Source organism: Gopherus flavomarginatus, chromosome 1, assembly GCF_025201925.1.
Source record: "Gopherus flavomarginatus isolate rGopFla2 chromosome 1, rGopFla2.mat.asm, whole genome shotgun sequence".
Lineage (NCBI taxonomy): Eukaryota > Metazoa > Chordata > Testudines > Testudinidae > Gopherus > Gopherus flavomarginatus.
The window spans coordinates 213,815,126-213,842,834 of NC_066617.1; the positions used below are offsets into that span (position 1 = coordinate 213,815,126).

Here is a 27,709-nt window from a genome sequence, read left to right on the forward strand (position 1 = left end):
ATCATGTAATATCCTCATAGATCAAAAAAATCAGCTTCATCTTACTAGAGAATATGATGTTTTCTCTGCATAGGGTAATATGCAAAAAGTCAGTTCTCTTGGTGCTTCACTAGCCAGCATTCTAGAATTCTGACCAAAATGGCTGAGTAAGAGACTATCATATAGTTTGCTGAAGATCAGACTGTGGCTTTTGGGACAGTCTGAGAAGTCCTGAATATTGATGGCTTCCCATCCATATGTAATTATATTCTTGGTGGGGCTAAATGCTCTACATTAACTTGCTAGACATTTCAGAATATTTTATTTTAGTTCCATACAGATTAGATTTTTAGTAGCCATTTGCTCTACATTATAATGTTCAAATTATGTGGCACGCTATTCCTTACATTTTCTAAGGACAAGTTAGTATTGTAAACACACAATTCCTTCATTTATCCCCAAAATTTTCTTCTTATCATTAGATAGTACGTTAACCCACTGTATGGTGAGAAGCCTACATAAACTAGATTTTAGGAGGAAAATAAAAATTTACTTTGACAGTGCTTTGACTCTGACAGACTTCATTTTATTCAAAAGATACAAGTTGCCAGAAACTCGTTTCTGCATCTAGGTGGATTTCAGAGTGCATTTGGCAGACCTGTGTGGCTAAACAAAAGTCTATTCATGAATTAATTAAGGATCAGTCTACTTTCTCTATAGCAGTTTTGTGGGCAAGGAAGGCCCGTGCATCAATTGTTGTAACTTATCTGGATACCATGTGGTCTTTGCTTTTTATACATTTTCTGGACCTTACAATCTAGATATCTAGTCTAGAGATACATCTTTCAAAATAAGGTTTCTTCAAGCAGTAGTCTTTACTGAAATTGAAAAGTATTTTTTTTTCATTATCTAGTCATCTCCCTCACACCTGCTTTAAAAGTTTCTATTGTCTGGAATAATGTGGAAAGGAATTAGAGGTAGTAAAATTTAACCTATCTGGTCTAGTTTGTGATTCCTTTATTCCGTCCACATTATTCTAGACATCCCACTCTTTTTGGAAATCCTTAATTTAAAAACATTTTACTCTATTATGAGAGGTCGGATGGTGATGTTTGTTAGTACCTCACATTTTTTTTCCCTAAAAATTATTTGTTCCAGTTGTTCCCTTATACATCGTTCAGACACTACTGGTGTTGAAAGAATCTCCTACTGATATCTTGGTCATCAGTCCCCTGCCTTAGGGATGACAAAATCTGATTGGGTCTCTATATATACTCTTCTTGTGGAAAGCATAACCCTATTGTCTGGAATAATATGGAAGAATCATAGAAACTAAATGATCAAAGGTAAGTCAAAATTTATCTTTAGCACTTGTGAATGGTTTTAAGATTGGCAACAGTGGAGACTGAAGCTCTCTGTTTATCCATAGAACACAAAGCAAAATTATCAATGGTGCAAGCTTCCTCACACTACATTGTAATGTGCCTCAGAACTGATTGATCTGGAAGAGTCCCCTTTAATGGTGAGAAGGCATAAGTCTCCGTATCTATTCAGACTTCGCATTCTTTGCTGAAACAGGCAACATAAGATCATTTTGTGATGTGGACATTTGTCAACAGAGATTGGACAGACTGCCATCATATTCAGCACATGCCACTGAAGAGCCTTCAGATGGTAATGACCTTCAGTTACTGATCTGATTTGATCTAGATCAAATTAGAGTGTGACCTAGAAGCACAAAGTTATGTTACCCATTATAGTCTTCCAGATCATCCAGGCCCCCAAATATTTTCTTAGTGGTAAGATATATATAATGCTGACAACTGTCATGGAACACTCTGATTAAAAATTATGTCATCTGTGCTCTAATATCATGGACTTTACAGGGAAGCCATAATTCTGAATTTCCTCACTTTGATCTCAGTACTAATGTTCTAAAGTGGTGTTTTTACTAGTTTAGTGTCTTTTAAATAGCAGTCCAAGTTGCAGTTTCATCCTTTTGTCTGAGTAAAGGGGTCTCCATAGACTTGCTTGCATTAAATATCAACTAAGTTATGTATAGCACAACTAACCTTTAGGGTTACCAGGTTATTTATATATCGAGGCACTGAGAACTCCTTACATTCTTCTTTTTTATAATTGTTTTAAAAAATGTAAAAAAAAAAAAAAATTCTTATGTTTATTTCCTGGATGTAAGGAATAATAGAAAATAAATTAAATACCGTGTTTTTCTTACATTTACATCAATTCATTGGGAAAAAATGGAGGGAGGGCTCAGCCTTGTTATTGGATGAAAGAGTTCCTTGTGCAGCAGAAGGAAGAAAGAGAGTTATCTGGTGTCTACAAAGGAACAAGGAATCCTGAGGGCCTAAGAGACTGTTTCATTTAGAGAGGAAACAGGAGGGACCCTACTGTGAAGATTGTTTTATTGGAAAAAAATCCTTCTATATTGGAGTCTATAAAACCAGAAATTATTTTATTTAAAGATGTGATATTTGGAAAGGAACTTGTTTACTATCTAGGCAACCTTCTTTCTCCAGAGCTATTAAATGTAAACTATAGGTGTGACATCACCAGAAAAGGAGCTTCAGCATTTTACCACATTAAATATGGGGGGAGGGTAGCACCTTGCTGACTTGAAAAAAAGAAGTTAGCAAATATCATAAGTGTATTGAAGTGTCCTTTGCCTTTTTTAGGGCATTCAGCACATAACCTTTGAAGTTTCAACTTTAAAAGGTGTTTTGCATGGTATACAGTTTTTTAAATCTGCTCTGCTGACATAGCAGCAATACTGTCAGGCAATGTGGAAGACCTAACTTTTGAAACATAACCTCATTAGTTTCATTTCCTTTTCTGATGAGGACAAGAACAATTGTAGCCTCACGGGGGAAATGCAAGTTGCTCCACACATACAATTTTAACTCTGTTACATAGAGTTGCTAAAATTCATGTTATTTTTTTCCTGCTTAAATGTCACAGTCAATCAGGTTGCCATTTGTTTTGTGTGTGTTCTTAAGTACAGGGTGAAATAGGTAATCCTAAAACAGGGTCCCTAGATTCCTGAAGGCTCTTCAACCAAAACGGTTTGCTGAAACAAAGAGATTTGTTATTTGCACTGGGGGCTTTCTCCTGGCTGCTCTTTGCCAGGTTCCTTTTCAGATCAGCTGTGACATGAGCTGCTACAATAGCCAATTTTATGAGCTGCTCAAGGATGCAGTCTTTTCTGTCAAGTTCTAAAATTAGTTTATGTAGCTCCTATTTCAATGAAAACCTTTTTCTTTCTGTTTTATGTAAGTACATAGTACTTACCTAACATCTTTCATCCAGTTACCTTAAAGTGCTGAACAAAATCGTTCTCAATATCCCTGTATAATGGGGAATTACTGATGTGCCCATTGTGAAGATGAGGAAACTGAGACATTGAGCTTTGTACAAGGCCACATAGCAAGTCAGAGAAAACAGGTTAGGGAATAAAACCCAGTAAGTTTGACTACTTGTCTACTACTTGACTACTACTACCTTTGCTGAAAGCTCATAACTTCATTTGAAGTCACTTGTTAATACTGAAATTAATGTTAGCAAAATGGGTGGGTTCTCCACTTAAAAAAACCCTTGCATACCATGGTTGCAGCTGCAGTTCTGACAACTATAAAGTTTTACATTTGTTTTATATTTTTCTTGTTTGTTGTTATGCAGTAGCTGTGTATTTTTTGTACATGCTAACTATAATTAGGAAGAGAAGGAGAGCCATTTAGAAACTGTTACCCGAGCCTTGTAACACTTCCTTTAGAAAAAATGAGGAAGCTGATTAGTACATCAGTTTCAAGTCCATACTCAGAATGTTTCTAGATAATAATTTCAGGTGTTGGTCTTTTTTTTTTTCTTTTTTTTTTTTGTATTGCCAAGTGTATTGATCAGAATGTGTAAATAACTTTGGGATTTCTTTGTTTAGGGTGTTAACCACTAACAAACTTAAACTTAAATATATTGTTTGATTAAGTGGAAAAAATGCTGAAAGAATATATACTAATACTTTCTTGTAATTGCAAAATACTGTTGAATATTTTTATGAGATTATAATTAAAGAAACACAAAAGATGAGGTTTCATATTGAGACTATACAAATGAATTGACTTTATTTAACCTAAAACAAAATGAGACAAAAAGTCAGGCTGCATCTTTTAACTTCCATGTTGCTCGACCTCCTTTCTCCCCTCAGAGTCAGTATCAATGTCAAAAACGGACCAAAAAACCCCAGACAATGCCTAGACTTTATAGGGGCCACCATCAACTCAGTCAGATCACGAGCCTACCAACCAAGGGACAGGTTCCCGATTTCACTAGAACTTATAACTCACATAGCCAAGAATCCTTTAATCATGGCCTGGACTAGCCTATTCCTCCTGGGCTTCGTATTCTCATCATGTCAGACAACACCACGACTGTTGGCTACATCAACGAACGGGGGCCCAAAGTCGAAGGCTCGAAGAAGAGGAGGAGGTTACTTACTGTAACTAGAGGTTCTTTGAGATGTAACTAGAGGTTCTTCTATCTATTTTCCACTTCCCGCCCTCCTTTCCCTCTGGATTTGTGGTGGAGAAGGAATTGGAGGTGCAGTCAGTCTGACCCACACTTCATCACCTTGAACGAAACCATGAGTCAGGGAGCATGCACGGATCAGTGAACACTACTTTCAAATTCTCTGGATCCAGACACATGGTGCGCATGCATAAAGCTCTCAGTGGCCTATAGATAGGGACCACAAATCTCGAAGAACCTCCAGTTACAGGTAGGTAACCTCCTCATCCAAGTAGCTCTGCCATTAAGCTGAAAGAGACTCTCCTATAAGCAGGTTACTACTAGCATTGATATCCTCTCCATGGATCTGTAGGCACTCGGGGGGGGGAAAACCATATGATCCTAAGCAACTTGGTAATCTTTGACTCCATACATGCCCCGCCTCAGAGGTGGGGTGGCTCCCCTCCTTGTGGTCTAGAGGTTGGGGGTTCTGTTGCTGATTGGTTTTGCAGATGGGTTCAGGTTTAGTCTTTTGGCTCCCAGGTACCTCAGGGGAGGGTTTAAAAGCCTTTTCCTCCTGCCCTGAAGCACCAGTCTGCTCTGGGAGTGAAGCTTCCCTTCTCCCTCCCATTGGGATTAGAGTCAGACTCAATTTCTGGGCTTTGTTGTGAGCACTAGTCTCCTTTTTGGGGTTCATAATTGAATTTTTCCCTCAGTACCACATTGGCCTGGGCAAGGTGAGTTTTTTTCACTTTTCTCTCATCAGCCTGGGGACCTGGTGAATAGGTTAGATTGTAAAATTAATTTCATTACAAATTGGCACATGCCCAGTGCAGGTAATCATTCAGTTCCCTGATGAATCAGAATTGGAAACAGATTAGAAGAAGACATTTATAGAAGGTGGGGAATGGGTTGGGGTTCCTAACATCTGAGACGGTGGAGAAACAACCCCCTCTTCCCCACCCCTTTAGCCCTCATACAAAAGGAGAGTGGCGAAGTTCCACCAGTGGTGCTGGGACCAGATTACAGGGAGCAGGAGCAACCCTCCACCACCAGATAGACGGATTATAAAGGAAGGATGACCTGCACTGAACAAGTTATTGCCAGATAGTTGTCAGATTTGTAACTTTATAAACTTGTACAACCAAGTTAAAGCATATTCCAGATATTTTGTCGTCTTGTGGTGCCCAGGAAAAAGCAGTCCAGCAGAAGTCTTTTTGCAAGGCAACTTTGAATAGTGATAGCATTAAATGGTGATAGCAGTTGAGTCCTTTAGGCTGTAATCCCCTGTAGGGCAGAGAGCATCTTTTCAGCTGAGTTTGTACAGTACCCAGCACTATGGGCCTGACTCAGGCTTTTGGGCAGTACCATTGTCGAGTCTGGGCACATAAATGATGATAGATCTAGTGATGGTGGTATCAGCTGTTAGCCAGACTCATGATTTTCCCCAGATATTACCATCAGTGGCTGTGAAGTCCTAAGGCTGCTCATGTAGTACAGACAGAGCTCCTATTGCTGGAAAATTAGATTTGCGTTTGCAATTCTTCTGTAGTTTCTTAGCAACAGGGACCATTTGGGGATGAATGTATAGAGGGCAATAAAATGAATTTTATTATATTTGTTCAGTTTGACTTGTCAGTTAGTAATTGAGCAAAAGTAATACTAAAAAAAAGCTTGTTTTTACTCCCTTGAAAGTTCAGGGTCATTGATCATAAAAATAGTTGTTTGCATGGTCCTCTGTTTAATGACTAGTTCAAAACCTGCCCCCAAAACATTAGCATCTGATGTGAGTTTGTGTTGTCAATATAATTCTTTGAGGATAGTGTTCACATGACAAAAACAGTAGGCACTGTTTGATATCCTTCAGCAAAAAGGCCAAGGACATGGAGCCTGAACAGCCATCTCAGCTCTAGTGGTGACTCCTACAATTCAAAGTTAAGAAACTTTGGTAAAGTATTTAGGTGGGAACAGTATTACGTCGTACCTGTTCTGTGGATAAATAAAGAGCCTTGCTCTCAATGGGTGTCAAATACTTGTTATACAGCACATTTCACTCAAGGATCTCAGAGCTTTTTTAAATAATCTTTATTTACATGACAATAAGGTAGGTAAATATTTTACCCAATTTATTGATGGGTAAACCAAGGAGTGGAGAAATTAGTGATTACTCCATCCTGACACATTTCTCAAATACTGAATATAGAAAATGAAAATATTGTCTTAAAAAAAAGTTTAATCCGTGAATAAAACTTTCCATTAAAACTGTTTGTTTCAGTTTAATGCAGATTAATTTCTTTCCTATTCACTTTTATTTTCATGTTTGAAACACATCACTTTACTCAGTTTTGTTTGTATTTCCATTTAGGACGTGTAGGAACACCTCATTTTATGGCCCCAGAAGTAGTAAAAAGAGAACCCTATGGGAAACCTGTAGATGTTTGGGGTTGTGGAGTGATCCTTTTTATTCTACTAAGTGGTTGTTTGCCTTTTTATGGAACCAAGGAAAGATTATTTGAAGGCATTATTAAAGGAAAATATAAGGTAAATGACAGTGTGCATGATTACTTTTTCACTGAGGTAAAACGCTGCTGTAAAAAAATCTGGAAGTTGCTTTCTATATTTTGGCTGCTAATTAGCCTGACTGAAATTTGCAAAATTCCACAAGACAAACAGCTCTCTATGTGCGAATAGAGATACCTATATCATTATTGATCCATTTTTCTGTGGTGTATGTGTTTAACAGTCTCTGGCATTTAGATTACCATATCATTTATCTGGATTAAGCAGCTAAAGTAACATCAAAATTGGATCCTGATCTTACAATGAGTTCAGGGAGACTATTTCCATGCAAAAATGTTTCTGAGATTAGGGCCTCAGTATGTACTAGATGTTCTGTGTTATCTGTATGACTGTGATATATACATAAACTCTTATATGTATTCCTCCATTTTATAAAATTTCTCACGTTCTAAATGCTAAATGTGATAGCTAAAGAATGATCTCATTAATTTAGTAAAAATATTTGTGATTATCTTAGTATACAAATGATATCATACTTTCGTTGTATTACACTGTATAGTAATTTATAAAATAAGTGATTACTTACTAAGGAGCTACTTGTAATTGATGATAAACTACAGTGTATGAGGACAAACTTGTTTCATAACACTTTCCGACATCATGGAGTCATTATGAGGAAGGAGCTAAAGCCCTTTCATTTCATTTCTTCTTTGCATACATCAAAATCACACCTTTAGTACATTAGCGAAGTGGTAAGAATATTGCCCAAAATCTTGCTAAAGTTTGATAGTCCTATAATATGTAGTATTCTTTGTATTAATTAACCAGGGTATGTCTACTCTGCAGCTGAGAGCCTCAGGGGAAAAAAGTGCTTTAGAACAACAGTAAGATGCTTAATTGAGTGTGCCTTTATTGGTAATCATCTCCTTGAACAGCTGAAGGCACAAAACTGATCACACTTGAAATATGTGATTAAACTATACATCGCCTTGTATATTGTTGCTTGCTTAGTGTGGTTCTACTCTGAAACTGATTCTAAAATTGGCATCGAAGTGTACATTTGTTTGTCTCAGTGGTTCTGGATGAAATTCTACCTTTGCAATGTAATATAGAAAGGTTTCCTGAAACCTTTAAACCTTACACTGGCCTTGTGGAAGAAGCAGTTGTCCACAAGGTCCTTTGCATTCCTAAGATCCACAGTGTGGGAGGAGTCATGGAACTCCATTGTTTTCCCTCTTATTCAGATCCAGCAGCTCAACATTTCACTGTGTAGAGTGGCTGCACTGCAGCTCATAAACTTGTCCCTTCATCCATTTCATTTCCACAGACAAAGCCTGATTACTTTTGCTTTGTGCAGGGAACGGTGAATTTGATCTGTAGGGAACATTACATGCAAAAAAGTAGGTGGAAAAATGGGTACCATATTACCAGTTGTATAATCATCAAGCACTGTACGTATTGTTTTAGTTTTCACATACTAAAATATATCTATATTTTTTAATGGTGCACAAGTCTTATGTGTACATTCATAGTAATAAAATATTGACAGTAGTGCCAATGTCACCTGTCCTTATACCTTAGTTGCTCATTATACAGAATAACTATCCTATAATTGTTGTACTCTGTCACTTGCTTTAATTTTTTTTCTTCGCCTACAATCAGATGAATCCCAGGCAATGGAGCCATATCTCTGAAAGTGCCAAAGATCTGGTACGCCGCATGCTTATGCTGGACCCAGCTGAAAGGATAACCGTTTATGAGGCCCTGAATCATCCTTGGCTGAAGGTAAATAAGGCCAACAACATAACATCTCAAAAGTTCATATCCTTAAAAACTGGAAGTTGGTTTTTTGCTCCTTAGATTAGCCATCAAATTACAAAAATATTTAGATGTGCTTAAGTGCTTTACTGGATTGGGGCCTGAGTGCTCGACACCTTGCAGGATTGAGCCCCAAATGTGCCTCAACAGGACTGTAGAATATAGAGTAGTGCTGTGTAGAAGATGATTTGGGGAGCATTCCAACTACTTCCTATGGCCCTCCTGGAGTCCAGATGATAGAATCCCATGTGAATTTTAGAAGCTTTATCTTCCATCTCTTCCTCCTTCCCCTGCAGGTGACCTGAGAAGGCTCAGCAGCTGCTTTTATCAACCTTCTGATATAAAAATAGATGTTTTTCTACTGAGAAACCTTGCTAGTGATAGGAGTTACATTTTGAAGCCTATTTCTACAAAGGAAGGTGGGAGCTTGGGGAGAATGTAAGCAAAGCTCTCCAGTAGTCCCTAGGATGTCCTATGTTAAACCTACCAGAGCTGGAGGTCCATAGTGGTATTCCACATTCAGAAGTTAAGAAATGCTGGTTCTGGGCATTGATATTATTTAGAATCTGGTTAACAAAGTTATATTTTTCTCTTGCTTTCTATTTTGTGTTTTGTTTTCTGTAATGTGGCCAAAGGAAAGCTAGACTTTTTTAACTCTAGTGAATGCCTCTGTCACTAGGGTGTCATAACTGAGGAGCTTTATTGTCCAGATCCCTGCAAATTTGGCAGAAAAATGTATCCTTGGCCCTAACGAATGCTAACCTGTGCATTTTGAGGCTGATATAACTTTATTTTGTGTTCTTAAAGTCGGGTGAGAGGGTTGGCCAGGCGAGAAGAAGCAAAATTGAGTTTGTAATCGATACTTGCCAGCATAATCCTGAAGTGGCTATTGACATTCCCTAATTCGGTCTTCTCATATATCTGCCTTAATAAGCTAAACTCAGCCTTCCTTTCCTGAGTCAAAATTTCATTAACCCCACACAGCCATGAGTCATTGACAGCATGCGATATACGCAGATTATTAATATGAATGTGGTGGGGAATGTCATTTGTGGTAGACGATGCTGTCTATCATATGGCTCTCCAGAGTATATTTTTTAATTAATGTTTTACAGAGCCACTACATCTGTTTTCCCTATATTAAAGCTGAAGTGTAATATTATATGGTGATATATTCAGATATTCTTTGATAACTTAATAGTAATGAAGAAAAGAGTCTGCAGTTACACAAGCTATTTTAAATATGATCAGTTAATACTGATTTAATTATTTGTGTATTTAGATGTTGAAATGACCAACATCTTAAAGCTACTGTAGTGTACTAAAATTTTAACCAATTAATCTTAAAACTGAAAGAGATCAATAAGATTATCTCTCCACTCCTATCAGTAATACATACAATTTAATGGCTTTAAATTGACTAGATACTCAAGTATTCAAATTGTGATATGTGTTTAAGAATGTTGTTAACAAGAATGGGAAGCAGCAAACATACCTGCAATACTTGCATTATTTCTGACTTTGCATCAGATATGTTTTTTTAAGACACTGCTTTTTAGGAGTTATAATCTCCAGTATTGAATAGATTGCATAATTTTTTCATATTGTGTGTTTTCTCTTTGTTGCAGCTTAAGTGAAGCAGCTCACATTGGGGGTTCCATGTTATTTAACTCGAATTCTTTTGTAATTTGCCAATTTAGGAAAAACTCTTACCCAGCAATTTACAGAATCTGTTTCATTAATGTTCTACCAACTGACAAAAGATTTCAGCCACAGGAAGTGACAACACATCACCTGTCTTTCTCCCATTCTGGAATCCAACCATCTTGATTTCTATAAGAAATTTCCTTAATGTTTATATCAGGGGTCCGCAACCTTTGGCACATGGCCCATCAGGGTAATCCGCAGGCAGGCCGCAAGACATTTTGTTTACGTTGATCATTTGCAGGCACGGCACTGTGCAGCTCCCAGTGGCCGCACTTCGCCGTTCCCGGCCAATGGGAGCTGCGGGAAGCGGCACAGGCGTAAACAAAATGTCTCGCAGCCCACCAGCAGATTACCCTGATGGGCCGCGTGCCGAAGGTTGCCGACCCCTGGTTTACATGAATGTAATCAAATCCTAACTTGCTGTGTGATAATTTAGTATCTATTGCATATCTTGGCCAATTTTTAATGTTTTTTTGTCAGAGCGAAGTTTGAGTGTTTTTTTTTAATTGTAGGAGAGGGATCGCTATGCATACAAGATTCATCTTCCAGAAACAGTAGAGCAACTGAGGAAATTCAATGCAAGAAGGAAACTAAAGGTAAAAGGAATCTGACATTTAGACAGATATAATTGCATTACCTTAAATTTTGTATGGTTTTCTTTAGTACTTAATTCTATATGAAAGAACTTTAATATTAAAGTGTCATAGGGCTTGTTTATATGGTGCAACAGGGCACACCAAGGAGGTGTAAATAGAGCGCAACACTTTAGAGCACTCTACTAACTGCCACTTATAGACTCTGCTGACATGGTCTACAAGGTACCTAGTCCCAAACATGTGCACTAGGAACCTTTCAGAGCACATCAGTGGGATCTGCGCAGGGCAGTTAGAGCACCACACTATAGAGTTCTATACTGTTTACACCCTTCTGGTCTGCATTGCTGTATAGACTTCTTTTAATACGAGTCAAGAGTTCTGTGTATTTTTTAAAATATTTAAGATTTAAAGTTGAAATAGATATTTAGAATGGATTAGTTTACTGCTGTGTCATGCTGCAGACACTAGTCCTCTCCATTTTAGTCTCTTGGTTTCATTTAAAAATTGTGTGTTTATACTCTGAAATATCTAGAATTATGAGATCAGGAATCTTAATTAATCTAATGATCATTGATTAATTATCTTGAATATGAGATGTCTTATTTAGATTGTCTTGTCATGCATTGACCTAAATGGGATTTTGGGACAAACTCAAACTAAATGTTTGCCTCAAATTAGTTGAAATATGAGACAAATATCTCAAGCCGCAGAAATAAGGTTTCTTTATGAAAGTCGTCTTCTTCAGGTGCTTGCTCATGTGTATTCCACAGTAGTCGTGCGTGTGCACCATATGCACTGGTGCCGGAAGTTTTCCCCTTAGCAGTACCCGTAGAGGGGGAACACCACTGCGACCCCTGGAGTGGCCCCTCTATATTGTGCTATAAGGGGAGCCGCATACTCCCCACACCCTCAGTTCCTTCTTGCCGCCAGTGAAGGTGCGTCAGAACTTCTTGCTCCAGCTCTGCTGCAGCCTTTCCAGTTGATCTTAGTGGCACCTTTAGCTAGTTGTTAGTAGCTTATAGGAAGTAGTTTTTCAGTTGTTAGAGTGGGCCCGGGGCATGCCCCAGGCTTCAAGTTGAGCTACTCCTATCGCCATTCCATGCCCAAGAGTGATCCACATGCTGAGTGTCTCCGCTGCTTGGGCGAAACTCACGTGAGTGAACGCTGCAAGATCTACAGGTCTTTTAAGCTGTGAAATAAGAAGGAGAGAGATATCAGACTTTGCACTCTCCTCATGGAATCGACATTGGCTCCAACCTCAGTACGCTGAGCAGACTCAGTGCAAGACACCGCATCGTCAGTGCGCAGCAAAGCCGCCTTCCCCTAGTCGGCACCGCACCCCTTCCAAGAAGCAAAGGAAGAGTACGACTTCGACTTCGCAATGGTGCCGAGAGAAGACGGGGGAAGAGGCTGGTCCCATGTTGGGCAGCCCTCGGTCTGTCACCCCCCAGAGCCAGATAGGAAGGACTTTGACATTGGTGTATGAGGGCAGCCAAAGCAGCCCTGCAGGCAGCATTGGGCGTGGCAGATACAGCGGCTCGGTCGATGGCCTCCATGATCTCCATGCGCCAGGCGTCGTGGCTCCTCCTGTCATGGCTTTCGGTGGCGGTCCAGTCCCTCATGCAGGACCTGCCGTTCAACGGGAAGGCCCTGTTCACCGAGCAGATGGATGCCAGGCTGCACGGGATGAAAGGCTCTTGTACCACCCTGCAAACTTTGGGCCTCTATGTCCCTCTAGCCAAAGACAAGGCCAAACCACAGACGTCAGCTCACCGTGCACAGAGCAGATATGAGCCCCCTTACAAGAGGCCGAGAGACCAAAAGCAGCAGCCTCAATGACTGTCCCACTCTGCCCCACAGCCTAGGCCCTCTAAGGGCAAGAGGCAGGGAAAGAGGCAGTTTTGACTATTTGCAGAGGGGCACCAAGGCAATTGCCATGGAAACCCCCCTGCTAATAAAGTTTGTGTTTGGCAACCATTTTGTCTGCCTTCCGCGGGAAATGGTCGCAAATAACCTCGGACCGCTGGGTCCTCAACACCATTTCCAAGGGCTACATGTTGCAGTTCAGTTCACCCCTGCCCAACCACCTCCTGTCTCTGTTGGGCTCGGGGGACCCGGAGCACGTTCACCTCCTAGATCAGGAGGTGGAGTGACTACTACACCTGGGGGCAGTGGAGAGAATGCCAGTAGAATTCCAGGGCAGGGGCTTCTACTCCTGATATTTCCTGGTCCCAAAAGCAAAAGGGGGTTTCAGGCCCATCCTACATCTGCGGAATCTCAATCGGTTTATGGTCCGCTCCAAGTTCCGCATAATGTCCCTGGCTTCTATTATCTCCTCCCTGGATCCTGGGGACTGGTATGCAGCCCTGGACCTTCAGGATGCGTATTTCCACATACATATGGCACTTCCTCCATTTCCTCATGGGGCCCGACCACTGCCAGTTTACGGTTCTCCCATTTGGCCTATCCACAGCGCCCAGGGTATTCACAAAGTGTATGGTGGTGGTGGCGGTGGCTTGGCTCAGACAAGAAGGGGTCCAGATGTTCCCGAATCTATACTATTGGCTTATCAAGGGCAACACACAGTCTCAGGTGAGGGCCCATGTGGACCTGTTCCTGTCCACATGTGCCAATCTCCACATGTTGGTAAACGAGACCAAATCAATGCTAGTTTCCGTGCAGCGCATAGAATTCATAGGGGCACTACTGGACTCCCTTAAGGTGCCAAGCCTCTCTCCGTATGGGCAGGTTCGAAACCCTCAAAGGTCTCATCGCCTTGGTCACCACTTTTCCAGTGACAACAGCAAGGGTGTGCCTTCAGATCCTAGGACACATGGCAGCGTGCACGTATGTGGTCCGCCATGCCAGGCTCCAAATGAAGCCCCGCCAGCTATGGCTAGACTCCCAGTTCTCCCAGGCCCGGGACGGCCTGGACAAGGTCGTCACGGTACCGACCCCGTTAATCGCCTCCCTACAATGGTGGTCCTCCCTGGACAATATGCTCCAAGGGGTTCTTTTCCGGGACCTGGTCCCGTCAATAGACCTGGTATCCGATGCATCGAACTTGGGCTGGGGAGCCCACATAGGGAACATGCAAACCCAAGGGATGTGGTCAGCCTCAGACCTGTACCTCCATATAAATGTCAGGGAGCTCTGGGCGATACGGTTGCCGTGTGTAGATTTCATCATGCAGCTTTGCAGCAAGGTGGTCAGAGTCCTTATGGACAACAGCGCCATGATGTTGTACATCAACAGGCAAGGTGGGGCACAATCCTCGGCCCTCTTCCAGGACCCCTGAGCCTGTGGGAATTCTGAATAGCCCACAACATCTCCCTAAGGGCTTTCCACCTACTGTGAGCCCGCAATACACAGGCCAATTGCCTCCGCAGGGTTTTCTCCCCCCATTACGAGTGGTCACTCGGAGGACACTCAACGGTTCTTCCAAGAGTGGGGAATTCCCCAGGGGGACCTGTTCGCAACCTGCCAGAACCAGCGTTGCCCCTGGTTTTGTTCCGGGGGGGAAGGACGTGATCTCAGATGCCTTCCTCCTGTAGTGGTCGGACCAGCTATTCTGTGCTTTTCCACCATTTCCCCTTATAGGCAAAGTCCTAGAAAAAGTGAAAACAGGCAAAGCACATATCATCCTTATCGCCCCAGCCTGGCCCCGTCAACACTGTTACGGGATCCTTCCGGGCCTACTGGCAGCCCCTCCGAGGAGGTTGCCACTACACCCAGACCTCCTCTCCCAGGACGGGGGCCACCTCCTCCGTCCCAATCTGTCTGCTCTGCACCTGACAGCATGGCTGCTCAGTGGCTAAATGAGGAAGTGTTCTGAGGAAGTCAGGCAGGTCATCCTGGAAAGTAGGAAGCCTTCCACACGCCGGACGTACCTGGCAAAGTGGTCTCGATTTTCCAGGTGAGCAGGGAGTCTCCGAATCGTCCGCACCGCTCCAACTTATCCTCGAGTACCTCCTGTCCCTTAGGACCCAAGGGCTGGCACCCACCTCTGTCAGGGTGCACTTGGCGGCTATATCAGTCTTCCACCCACCCATGCAAGGGCATTCTGTCTTCTCCCATACTATGACCTCCCACTTCCTTAGAGGCCTTGACCGTTCATTCCCGTATGCTAGATCCCCTGTACCACAATGGGACCTAAACCTGGTGTCATCCTGCTTCACGGGGCCTCCCTTTGAACCCTTGGCCACATGTTCCTTGTCTCACCTCTCATGGAAGGTAGCCTTCCTTGTAGCAATCATGTGGGCCCGACACGTCTCCGAGCTCAGCGCCTTGACCTCGGAACCTCCATATACAGTCTTCCACAAGGATAAGGTCCAACTTCGCCGACACCCTGCATTCCTCCCGAAGGTGGTCTCCACCTTCCATATGGAACAGGACATCTTTCTTCCTGTTCTCTGTCCCAGGCCCCATTCCTCCAATGAGGAACGCTGTCTCCACAGACTCGATGTGCATAGGGCTCTGGCCTTCTACCTGATTCAGACTAAACCGTTCTGGAAATCCTCGCAACTCTTCATTGCCTTGGCCAGTCGTATAAAGGGGCAGCCTATTTCCACCCAGTGCCTTTCTTGCTGGATCACTGCGTGCATACGCACATGCTATGATCTAGCAGGGGTTCCCCCACCACCGATCATCGAGGCGCACTCAACGAGAGCTCAGGCCTCGTCAGCTGCCTATGTAGCCCATGTCCCTATCCAGGACATCTGTAGGGCTGCCACTTGGTCTTCAGTTCACACGTTTACTGCGCATTATGTGATCATCTCCCAAAGTAGGGATGATGCCAGGTTCGGCAGAGCGGTGCTGCGTCCCAGGAACTCATGAACTCCTACCCATCTCCAACAGATATTGCTTGAAATCACTTGTGGAATACACGAGCAAGCACTCAAGAAGAAAAGACAGTTACCTTTTCCATAACTCGTGTTCTTCGAAATGTGTTGCTCGTGTCTATTCCACATCCTGCCCTTCTTCCCCTCTCTCGGAGTTATCTGGCAAGAAGGAACCAAGGCTGGGGGGAGCGTGCGGCTCCCCCTTATAGCACGATATAGAGGCACCACACCAGGGGTTGCAGCGGTGCTTCACCCCACGGGTACTGCTAATGGAAAAACTTCTGGCACCAGTGCATGTGGCGAGTATGCACACCTACTGTGGAATAGACATGAGCAACGCATCTCGAAGAACACCAGTTACGGAACAGGTAACTGTCTTTTTTATTGCTAGAAGATTGCATTGTTTCCACTCTGTGTGGTTATGGTAACCTAGCAACATTCCCCCTCCATCGCCCCTAATACTGCTGTCTATATTAGATCCCCACTATAATTGCTGTTCCTGTGGTGCATACACTTGGCATCAGACTAGCATACTGCAGACATTTCTAGAATACATCCTTTGAGGTTTTGACTATAAGCATTTGGAGTGGAGCACTTATTTACTGAGCCAAAGTCTGCAACTATCTGTTCTTTATTCTTCGCAATTGGAGAAAGTGTGTCTTTTGTGTGACTTGGTGGGAGGGAGACTACTGGTTTTTTCTTAACGGGTTCTAAATATAATTTCTAAAATGTGAAAAATATTCTTGCAGCCTGTTTTTGCTTCTTTAAAGAATGGCCAGTTTGTACGTTTTTGAGTCACTCCTGTGCTGCAGCATAATTTAATTCCTACTGCTTAGTATCATCTATATTGTAATCAGTTATATCAACAAAGGATAAACATTCCACTGGCTTCACCACTCATCATATATGAAGGGCCATCGTAAGATGTTCATAAAGGACAATTATGATTTTATTTGCTTTTCGGGGGTGGAGTAGGTTATAGCTCTTTGCAAAGGGGTATTCTTAAGAATGTTCCATCAGCCTTTAGTTATATGTGTATATATATAGGAGCAGTTTCCAACTATAGGGAAAAGAATGTTGAGATCCAGCTGAAACATTGTGTGGTTTCCACTCAGAATCATAAATTCATGGCCTCTCTGGAGGGATTTTACCTGAAACTTGGTCTAGGTTCATCAAAAGATTCGGGCATGCTTTTGGCAAATCTTTGCCAATTGTAGGGTTTGTAACAAAATGCAAAATCAGATTGCCTCATGGAAGTTTTGCATAATTCTAACCATGTTTAACATGTAGGATTGGAATAATCCTCATGCTTCTGAACAAGTTAGCAGCTTCCCCCTATGTTTAACTATGGTCAGATAACACATTATTTAATACAACTTGCCTACATGAGGTACAAAGTCCTATTTAAAATTGCATTAGTTAAAGAATTTAGGTAAGATTTTTTAAAACAATCTATTTTTATGGTCTACACAAAGACTTCAATCTTTACTTTATAAGCAATTCTCCACTCTTAACATCTTGTGTTTATGTACATTCAATACCATATTATACTATACCAACCTTTTCCCTGCCACTTTACTTTATCCATGCTACTGTTCTTCAGGTGGTGTTCTGAAAGTACTAATTGTTCATTGCAATGCACCCCACACCTGAAACACTGTAAAACTTGTATGTTGGACCCTATTTTCCTGTAATGAGCAAACAAAAAATTGTCCTTCTAACACTGGATCAGATACTCTTAGTATTTCATTATTTTTTCTAACTTTGAAATTCCTCACATAACGACTACCGGGGGGGGGGGGGTCTGAGATTATCATATCTTCATATCGATATGTCTGAGTCAACTACCAGAGAGATTCGAGTGTTGTTTTCTGAATTTCGTCAGAATTTCAGCACATCTAACTGAAAATGTTAGTTTTACAGTTATTTGGTTACTATATAATGTACTGTAACCTTTGTAAGCAGAAACAATAATTGGAACCACTGCTTATTTCAGAATTCAAGGAGTTGTTAAAAAAAACTGGGACAGCTGTACTGTCTTCCTGTATTGATCCATTAAAGTGTTAATTTTCTCTCTAGGGACCAGATCGTGCCCAACCCTGCACAAGTGGGAGAATTCAGAGGTTTCTTTCCCACTCCCTGCACCCCTGTTCAGAGCAGCACAGCAGCAATCCGTGTGCTCAATGTAAAGAATGCTTCAGGCTGCGATCTCTAGAGATGCTTGCCTGCCCAAACAGAGTAAGGAGAAAAGAGGCTATGATAGCAGCTGCTTTGTTTACTCTGTGCTCACAGAGCCACTGTACTTGTCTCAACTTGATGCATTTGGGAGATGTGTATTAGGGTGGCACTTTTCCGTACTATCATTGATGTGGCTTAATACCACTGTCTATCCCTGGTTATTTTTTCCTTATATACTGGTTTATATACCATGGTATTTGATCTTTTGTCCAGACTATTGGGGACATTATGCGAGACTCGCAAACATATAGAGCATGTCTGCATCTTAGAATTATCATTTTTATCAGAACTACCTTGCCAACCAAAGAGCTCAGGAATTTATTCTTTGTCTCTTCTTCTGCACTTATTTCAAATAAAATTGTTCTGGTATATTGTTCCAAATCTGTATATACTCCAAAGTCTTTACCTGTCTTAACCATCTATCTGAATAGAAAATCTGCCAAATTCCCTTCACCTACGTAATTCCCCCCAGGTGTGGTGTTTTTTGTTTTGGTTTTTTTTTAATGCTTTATACATAGGGTCATTCTATGACTGCCTATGTGCAGGTGCGCAAGAACGTATGGAAGCTTAAAAATACCTTCCCTTTCCCCCATGCAGACACCAGTCACAGTTGCAGGCCCTAAGCTCTCCTGAGCACAGAGACTTCTCCCTTTTATGACCTCCAAGCCACTCCAAATGGGAGTAGCGATCACTACAGCTGACTAACCTCAAAGAGGAATGTACACTACAGTCTCTTAATGGGTAAAACAGCAACAAATTCCCTCATATATACCAGGTTGCTCCCTGAGGCACATTGCCACTGAGAGCGCTACCTGGGATGCTGGAGTTCAGCTCTTTCCTCAGCACACCTTGTGCTTTAAAGGCAGTATCTGGCCCTTCTTCTGGGACAATGACTGTATTTTAGTTTTTTTACAAGTTTAGGTTGTACAGTTTTAGGCCTCATTGCATAAATTAAAATATCTTCTGCATTCTATGAGAGCTTCTGGGATTTTTTTTATATCAGAGGTTAGTTGATCAGAGTCATTTAGCACCACTGAAACCAATCAGACACTAAAAACATGACTTAAAACAAAAATTAGTCCTTCATTAGTATCACTTGACAGTAAGTAAAAAACTGTGGTATCGATGTGGTTTTGGGACGACAGCTATGTTCATACTTGTTACTGCACGAGATCCACTTTAAACAAAAATGAGTCTTCGCTGTCTGTGAATCTTTAATGTTACCTTTTGGCATTTTAGAGCTGAAGTCCAAGAATATTGCAATTCTCCTTTGACACAGTGGGCGTTCCAAAAATAAATAGGGTAAACTAATGTTTCTCATTTCCACAGCCAAGCTCTGCCCTGCTTCCTTGATTTAGTTAAGGATCAGATCTTTAACTTTCATAAACATACAGAACTACAAACCACAGGTTTCCTGCTTAATTCACTTTAAACTGTTTTTAAATTTTCCACTATAACTGTCTTAGATGAAGCAATATTTTTATCAGTAATATTTCAAGTAATAACTACATAAAAGGCCTCATGTTTTCTTAAGCTGTTGGAAGGTTTCTAAACGCATAATGCAAAATGCCACCAATTTAAGAAAACTGTCAGCTGGCTTTGCTTTCTTGAGCAATACCTGTGAATCACAATTGCAAACCAAAAAAGATAAAAGAAGCAGGAATGCATCCTTTTTCTCTTTCTCGCAGTGTACAACTTCACAGTTCTATGTTATGTGTTAATAATGTGTTATGTGTTGATTCTTCATTGGTCATCCCTTGATATTAATAATTCTGTTAGTTGTTAACATGTCCACATAATGAGGTCAACCTATTTTAAAAGCCTGATTTTTATTTCATGTGTACCAGCATTTCTAAGTAGTGTAAGGAGTCCAAAAAATAAATGCCTATACATTTAAATATGACTGCTACTTTGAGCAGTAAACTACATATATCTGGACCACAATTATATTAAAGTAATTTGTTTACTGAAATTAGTGTGTGTGTGTGTGTGTGTGTGTGAGAGAGAGAGAGAGAGAGAGATCTCACATAATTAAGAAACATACTGGTAACCTCAGTGACACATGAGCAGTAGGTTACCATGTGATTTGAGTGGAACACTCCAAAAACTATTAAATGTTTTCTTTTTCCAAATAAGACAGTAAGGTGCCTAATTTATTTCAGTCTAAACACGGCAAGGCATTTTAGGGAGTAGAAAATAAACAAGGGCTATTTTATCATCATCATAGCTCATTCTCTCTGGTGCTGACTGTTATTTTAAGGCCAGTGTGTACAGTATTTCTGTATAATGTTCTGACATACTTAAGTGATAAGCTTTTTTAAAGTTTGTGGGTGGAGGCTAGTCAGTGTCAGTAAAAAAAATTTCCTGGTGAAGAACACACATGTAGTATCAGAAGGAATGATGCAGCCCACTGTATGCTAGACTATACTCCTTGCCTGCTAATTTGTAGATTAAAAGTAGAGTTGGCTGAAAAGGGTCCTCCATTGCTAGACAGTAGCATACCCAAATAACTATTGATTGTGTGGGGTGAATAAGATGAAACTGAGAGAGAGCATTTAACACATTCCAAAGATACAGTTGTGGAAGAGCCTAGTCTTAAGGTTTGTTCTCCTGCTTATGATGAAGGCAGAAACTTCTCAAAGTTCTAAACCTGCTTCTGCGGTGGAATATAGTTGACTCTTAATGCTCTAGCTGCCAGTTCCTTTTTGCCCATGTAAAGTGAATGAGTTCCTGAGGGTGACTGTCATTGCCTTGCCGGCAGGCTTGCCTGCTTTCCTCATCAACTCATCCAATGTACTGTTTTTCTGAACATCCTTTCTTCTCTTCTGATCCTTCAAGACTAGATCTGTCCATTCAGGCTCTTTAAAAAAAAAAAAATGTAAACCAGCTCCATTGGAGGGTGACATTATCTTTGTCAACTAGGGCTTGCAGTTCTTGTTACATCGGGGGGCTTTGGTTTTCATTGTTCTCTACTTGTGCACTAGTGAAAGCTGTGCTTTCGGGCATTTTGTCTTTTTCTCCACTGCTCTTCAATCTGAGGACTATGGGGAAGCAGCAGCAGCCCAATAATTTAAAAATAAATGCTGCACTTGTGCCATATCCATCACAGAGAGGCAGGTTGCCATATCCAGTCCTTTGGAATAGTGCATAGCTGGCTGTCCTATGAGATTTGTTTCACTGCAGCAGTCAGGTCATAGATGGAGTGCATGAAGTCTCTCATAACTCCAACAAGAAGAATAGTCTGGAAGGGCTTGGGACCTTCAGGCCTGACTGAGCCACAGTGTTTGTAAACATGTTTTGTTGACCTACTGCTTATGACTGAGACTTTGTGTTGTTTATTTAGGGGGCAGTACTAGCAGCAGTATCTAGCCACAAATTCAATTCCTTCTATGGGGATCCCCCTGAAGAGCTGCCAGACTTCTCTGAAGACCCTACCTCCTCAGGTAATTTCACTGAAAGCATATTTACCTTTCACATTGAGTTTTAAACCTTTACGGGCTTTAGTCCTATATTGTTTGCTGATTTCCCATACTGTCATAGAGCAGCATGTACATTAGAGTTTGTGTGAGCATTTTAGTGCTGTTCTTTTATAGTGCTTCTACAAGGGAGTGTCCAGAGAATGCTTCTTCAGAATGATATAGATCTTCCTGGATCTGTATTCAACCTGACAGTGTTTCGTTACAAAGGCTGGCATAACATCATATCTGTCTATTTACATGACTTGAGTCTGAGAGTTTTTTCAAATTATGCCCTGTACCCTTAGTGGGATTAGGGTTCTTCTTCCCTGCGAATGTTTTTCATTGTATCTTTGTATATTAGGAGCTTGTTGGTCTCCTTTTCTGGAACTGAATTTTTTTTTTAAATCTCCTGTTACAGGGTTATTGACATGTCAAAGATGTTCCAGAATTTAGGTTTTGTATAAATACGCTGTAGAAAACATGAGACCAATAGAATTACTTCTGCTTTTTGTAAATTATCATCTGAACAAGTTTTCTTAAGAAATAAATAATGGTTGCAATTCAAACATTGCAGCATGTGTCAATGTGACAGCCTGAAACTTACTATACTAGAAAATGTCTCAGGGAATTAATTATGTATTTTGGATTGCTGGGGAAGGGTAAGTTCTCATTCTCTCTCTGTCCTAATATTTCTATAAGGAAGGAGGTGGAAGGGGCTTGCAAATGTTAACTATGGCAGAGAAAAAATAGTGGAAAAGTAAATTTTTTAAATATTATTTAATTTTATTTACATAGAGTTGGAATATTCAGATGTACATGCTCAAATAAAAAGGTTGATTGTCAGATGTTTTTACCACTCACAGCTTTCAGTGAAGTCAGTAGGAACTTCACACCACTTATTTAGCTGCCTAAATATGGACGTGGGCACTCTAGGTACTCAGATTTGAACATTTTATGTATTGTACAAAAGGGGATCTGATGTACCATTTTATAGAGAGATCTTTCCAGTGTGTTTGATTGAACATCAGTTAGGATTATTTGGAGTGTTTTAAAAGATACTTTTTGCTTCCTCAGTCATGGTCACAGAAGTAGGTCACACACGTCTGCAATTTTTCTGTTACAGCAATAGCAAGGTTCCTCATTTCAGATTCAGGCTTGCATCAACAGGATGTGTGTCTTCCTCATTTGGGTTTGGGGTTGCAAATAATGTAATAAGCACAGGTTCTCAACTTTTTTTCTTCCAGGAACCATGCAGCCAGATAGTTACATATGTGCTCAGCCTTTTGTGCTGGATCCTTTGGAACCTCTTATTAATTTCTGGAGTAACTGGTGCAGTAGTTGGAGTTCCTCTGGGAGGAAGCTGGAACAGGCTCCTGCTCCAAGACAACAGTTGTTGATCTCCTTGGAGGTTGCAACCCAAAGGTTGAGAAACTGCTCCCAGGGGATATTTGTATTGATGCCTGACAGACTAATTTAAATGCTTTAGTTCAGAGAGCTTCTCACTCAGATAATTAACTTAGAAAAAAATCCTGAGGCTTTCAGGAAAAGAACCATAGTGCAACTTTCAGCTTTCTGAAATAACTCGGCCAGATAAAGAACTTGATCTCCCTCTCTTCCTTCAAAAAGGTGCTTCAATTATATATTTGCTGTGTTGTCAAATCTTTGAAGCCTGCTTGTAAAGACTACACCAGTTCTTAAAGATGGGATTTTTCAAAAGATCCTAAAGGAATTAAGCACCTGTCACAGGGTGGCTAGCCCCAGTAAATGAAGTAGGTCTAGCTCCCGAAGGCCAAAGCAGGTGCTCCTGTTTTTAAGAGGGTGTGAGCAACCCGATGAGCAGACTGGGTTAGTCAGGGGCAGGTGAGAGTTGCCTGAGACCAGGGGATTGGAAGAGTCCCAGAAAGAAGTAGAAAGTGGTTCCTAGGAGAAGACTTGAAGGCAGGAGAGCAGCAAAGATCGATTTGCTGACTTCTCATCCGCAAGCCAGAGAGCCAGGGCTGAAGGCAGGAGAAGCAGGGGAAATTGCCTTCCAGCTCGAACCTGGAGAGCCAGAGCTGAGGGCTGGAGAGTTCTGAAGGCATGGGAGCAGTGGAGGAGCTTTTACCCACTGACGTCTCCGGGTTCCGAGAGCTGGACCCACAGGAACTGAGAGGGCCTTTGGGGAATAAGGGATGCTCCCCTGGCAAGGATGCTCCTAGTAGAGAGGCTGTGGAGTTCCTGCTGGGAACAGCAAGGCTGCATTCCGCTTGGAAGTGCTGGGGAGGCTGTCCTGGTACAAAGGCAAGAGAGGACTGTGCTGAAGAGCCAGGACCTGGTGATAGATGCTGGGGTGGTATGTTGCATGTACTCTCTGGACTATGATGGGGGGAATCTGGACTATGGTTGTGGGACTTTTGTTTTCCGTGTGTGGAACTCTTGCAATAAATGAGCCCCACAACTAGTTGAACTACTTCTGGGCACTCTGAAGGAAGGAAACTGAGCAGGCATGTCTGTCATGTGTATCCTGAGGGTGTTCCAAGCAGGGCTTCTCTATGACAGCACCCAACTTCCACTGAATTTCAGTGGGAGGTGGACATCAGGGCTGGCTTTAGGGCGATTCCTCCGATTCCCCCGAATCGGGCCCCATGCCCCTAAGAGGGCCCCACAACGTCCTTAAGGACCCTCTGCCAACGTGCTGCCGAAGGCACCGGCAGCCAGTTGAGCTACCACCAAAGTCCCGCTGCTGTCTTCAGAGGCAGCTCTTTCGAATCAGGCCCCACAGTGCCTAAAGCCAGCCCTGCTGAACATCTAACTCCCTTGGGCTCCTCTGTAATTCCCAGCCTAAATGGTTATGCCTTTGCATTTTGCAATAATGGGATTTCAGATAAGAAACTCCAAGTTGAAGATTTAGTATTTAAAATGCCATTTGCCTGTTTGTTTACCTCTTTGATAAAATCCCACGATTTGAGAAGTTTGTCGTTAAAAATAAATGATGGAGTAGGCTGAATGATTCTGGGACGGCATTTGTCTTGGATTCCCTGTGGTACCATTCCACGCTTTCCCGAGGCTTAGGAGCAGTGCCAGCCTGTTCTGCCAGAAGGGGCAGGGGACTGGAGCTGGGCAGTAGTAAGAGCTCTCTGGGGAGACTGGGCCACTATGGGGAGCTCCTGTCCCTCCATCTGCCTGGGGCAGTGTACCCTCGGGGGTGGGGACACGGGCTTGGGGCTTCTCTCAGGCACCCCAGCACCCCATCCAGAGCAGGTGAAGGGTCTGGGGCTCCCCACAGTGACCTTGGGGGGCTCTGGCTTCTGGCCTGGCCAGGGCCTCAGAGTGAAGAGGTGGAGCCAGGGAGCAGGGCCCCTGCATGTGTCCCACTTTTGCTGTTTGAAAAATTGATCACCCTATTTCAGCTCCATTCTTCATCCACGTCAATCTGTCACACTGCTCTCCCTTCCGTGAAAGGTGGGCCCTACTACACAGGTGGGGGAGCACTTTGAACCTCCAGCCTATCCTGATGGAGTAACAGCCTCAGAGTTTAGGGCACTGTATTCAGCAAATAGGCAATTCTCCAGTAGATGCTAGATATCCTGGGTGCTGTCCAGTGATCAGCGGCAAAACATGTAAGTGAATCAAACAGAAATGAAAAGGGAGACGCTGATAATTTTATATGGCTTATTTCCCCCCACTTTAAATCTCCCTTTCTTTCCTGCTTACTGGAAGTTGCACTGGGTCTTGGTCCAGCCAGCCCACTGGTCAATACATAATCATTTCCCTAATGTCCTGTCCTGTTTGGGATGACTTGTTATCTCCTTCATCAGCATGTCTCCTCTAATGACAAGATGCAACAGGTGGATGAACCAAACATACAGGGAGGAGGTGCAGAAGAGAGAGCATGAAACAACAATACAAAAGTCATGCAGCTTTGTAGGTTATCTGCAGCTTGCCACTTGCCTAGCTGTTATCAGCTTATAGTGTTCTGTAGATAAAACTGCAGAAGTGAGTCTTGACGAATTTGAAGGCGAATAATAAAATAGTGGCTTTATGGATTTTTCTGGGATACATGTTAAATTAAAATGCCTCCTTAACAGTGAATATTTACATTCGGTAAGTCCTACTAGAAATAAAGCAAGTTTTAAAATAAGACATTTTATGACTATTTCTTATTCAAAGTTAAAGATCACATATATTTCAAATACTTGGCACCTACAAGATGTTATGTGAGAGTCTGTGTTCCAAAAATAAAAGACTCTTGCACTAACAAACATTAAAACCTTGTTTTTCTTTTCACATAATGTTGCTGTCAAAAGAAGCAGTTCATTTCTGCTGAGTTAACTTCCTCAGTCATCTACTAGGTGGCAGACCATAGAAAGGTCATGGAATTGCTTGAATAACTGTTAGCTTTGGAAGCTGAACTGGAAAGAGATTTTGCTGATGCTGGATACTTAAGTTTTTTACCTGAATTCAAAATTTCAGGGTTTATGTCCCACAATAAGCCCATGTGCTTAGCCAATAAATAGAAAAACCCATAAAGATTAACATTGTCAACTGTAACTTTTTCACTTCCAAACACCTTTTTATAGCCTGACTTTCAGAACTGTTGAGCAACTGCAAAACCCACTGAAATCAATGGGTGCTCACCAACTTTGAAAATCAGGTAATTGATTTTTAAAGAAAAGCATACTTTATCTCTTATTGTGGAGGATTTATAAATACACATTTGAGCTATTCAGTTGTAGTGCTCATGCATTGTGAGGGTCATTTGTCATTTCACAGTGACTTCATACTCTGTTTGCAGTTGTGTTGGCCCCAGGATATTAGAGAGACAGGGCAGGTGAGGTAATATCTTTAATTGAACTAACTTCTGTTGGTGAGAGAGAGACGCTAATGACTTCACATTTCATTATTAGCTTTTTGTCCATTTCAAATAGTTCTGGATTTTCTTGCAAGACAATTTACAAATGTTGCTTTTAAACCACAAAGAAGGTACAGCAGCATGTATCTAAAAGGGTGATTGACCACGTGTACATGTTCAGCTTGCACTGTACAGCTTATCACAGTATTTCCTGAGTATCTATTTGCTTTCTGAGGTCTGTGGTAAATGTTTAACTTAATACAAGCAGCAGTTTCTCACAGAACATAAAAGCTGACATTTTAACACCACATCAGTGTTTTTGGATCCTTCGGGTAAATGGCATGACAATGGCTTCATGTAGGCTTCTATTTATAAATGCAATTTGAAAATGACTTTTGCCTCAAGATTATTGTGGGTAAATATTTGTTCTTTTAGAATCTATTATGTCATAGTAAATTATAGAAATTTAGCAATATTAACTCCTAATGATTAAATTCTTGATAATTAAAACTGAAAGGAAAAAAGAAAGAAAGACAAACCTTCCAGCCTGTCTCTGTGAGAGAGAAGGATAAATGGTTAAATTTAGGCTCCAGTGCTGCAAACATGCATGTGAGTAATTTTATGCACTTGAGTAGTCCCATGGACCTCTATGGAACTATTCATTGCATAAGTGTTTCTAGACTAAGGTCTTAGTCTGCAGCTCAAATACTAGTGTCTCCGTCATTACCAGGTACAGTATAATATAGTTAGCAATGCTAAATCATCATAACCAATTCTTCAGATTCTTTAGTTAACAATTTTTTAATCATCAATGTTTGAAAAATTCAAGTGATAGTAGTAAATATAATATTAATACAATTACAAAGTCTGACTGTCTTTTCTTGCGTTACTTGCTTCTGTGTACCATAAAAAGTTTTGAAAGAGGAAGGAAATCCTAGAAATTGAAGGAGAAAGTGTAACAGTTCTCCACTCATTGAGAATTTTACTTGATCTTTTTTCTGATGTCCCATACAGTATAAATGTCGGTTAGGATTTTCATTTTCAGCCAGTATCCGAATATAGGAGTTTCAGATGCTTGACAGTGTGCAAATGTGCTATCTGCCCCAATCCCAAATGTTTTTTTTTCAAGTGCCATTTGTCTCACATACAAAGTTTAAAAAAAAAAAAAAGTCTTGAGTTTGTTCATACTATTTGTGGCTAAAT

At 41.4% G+C, this 27,709-nt stretch overlaps 1 protein-coding gene across 14 annotated transcripts in view; it reads left to right on the forward strand.

Annotated features, from left to right (window-relative positions):
• The window catches only part of CASK (calcium/calmodulin dependent serine protein kinase), a 410,527-nt gene that overhangs the window by 271,463 nt on the left and 111,355 nt on the right, over positions 1 to 27,709 (forward strand). For 12 of the 14 annotated variants that reach the window (XM_050936496.1, XM_050936500.1, XM_050936495.1 and 9 more), the window contains 4 exons: positions 6,863 to 7,038; positions 8,680 to 8,802; positions 11,055 to 11,138; positions 21,561 to 21,660. In XM_050936496.1, the coding sequence (XP_050792453.1) occupies positions 6,863 to 7,038; positions 8,680 to 8,802; positions 11,055 to 11,138; positions 21,561 to 21,660 (483 nt within the window). Of the gene's footprint in view, positions 1 to 1,231; positions 1,326 to 6,862; positions 7,039 to 8,679; positions 8,803 to 11,054; positions 11,139 to 21,560; positions 21,661 to 27,709 lie in introns of those variants that run through there. The other 2 variants (XM_050936508.1, XM_050936509.1) reach the window with 2 other exon arrangements.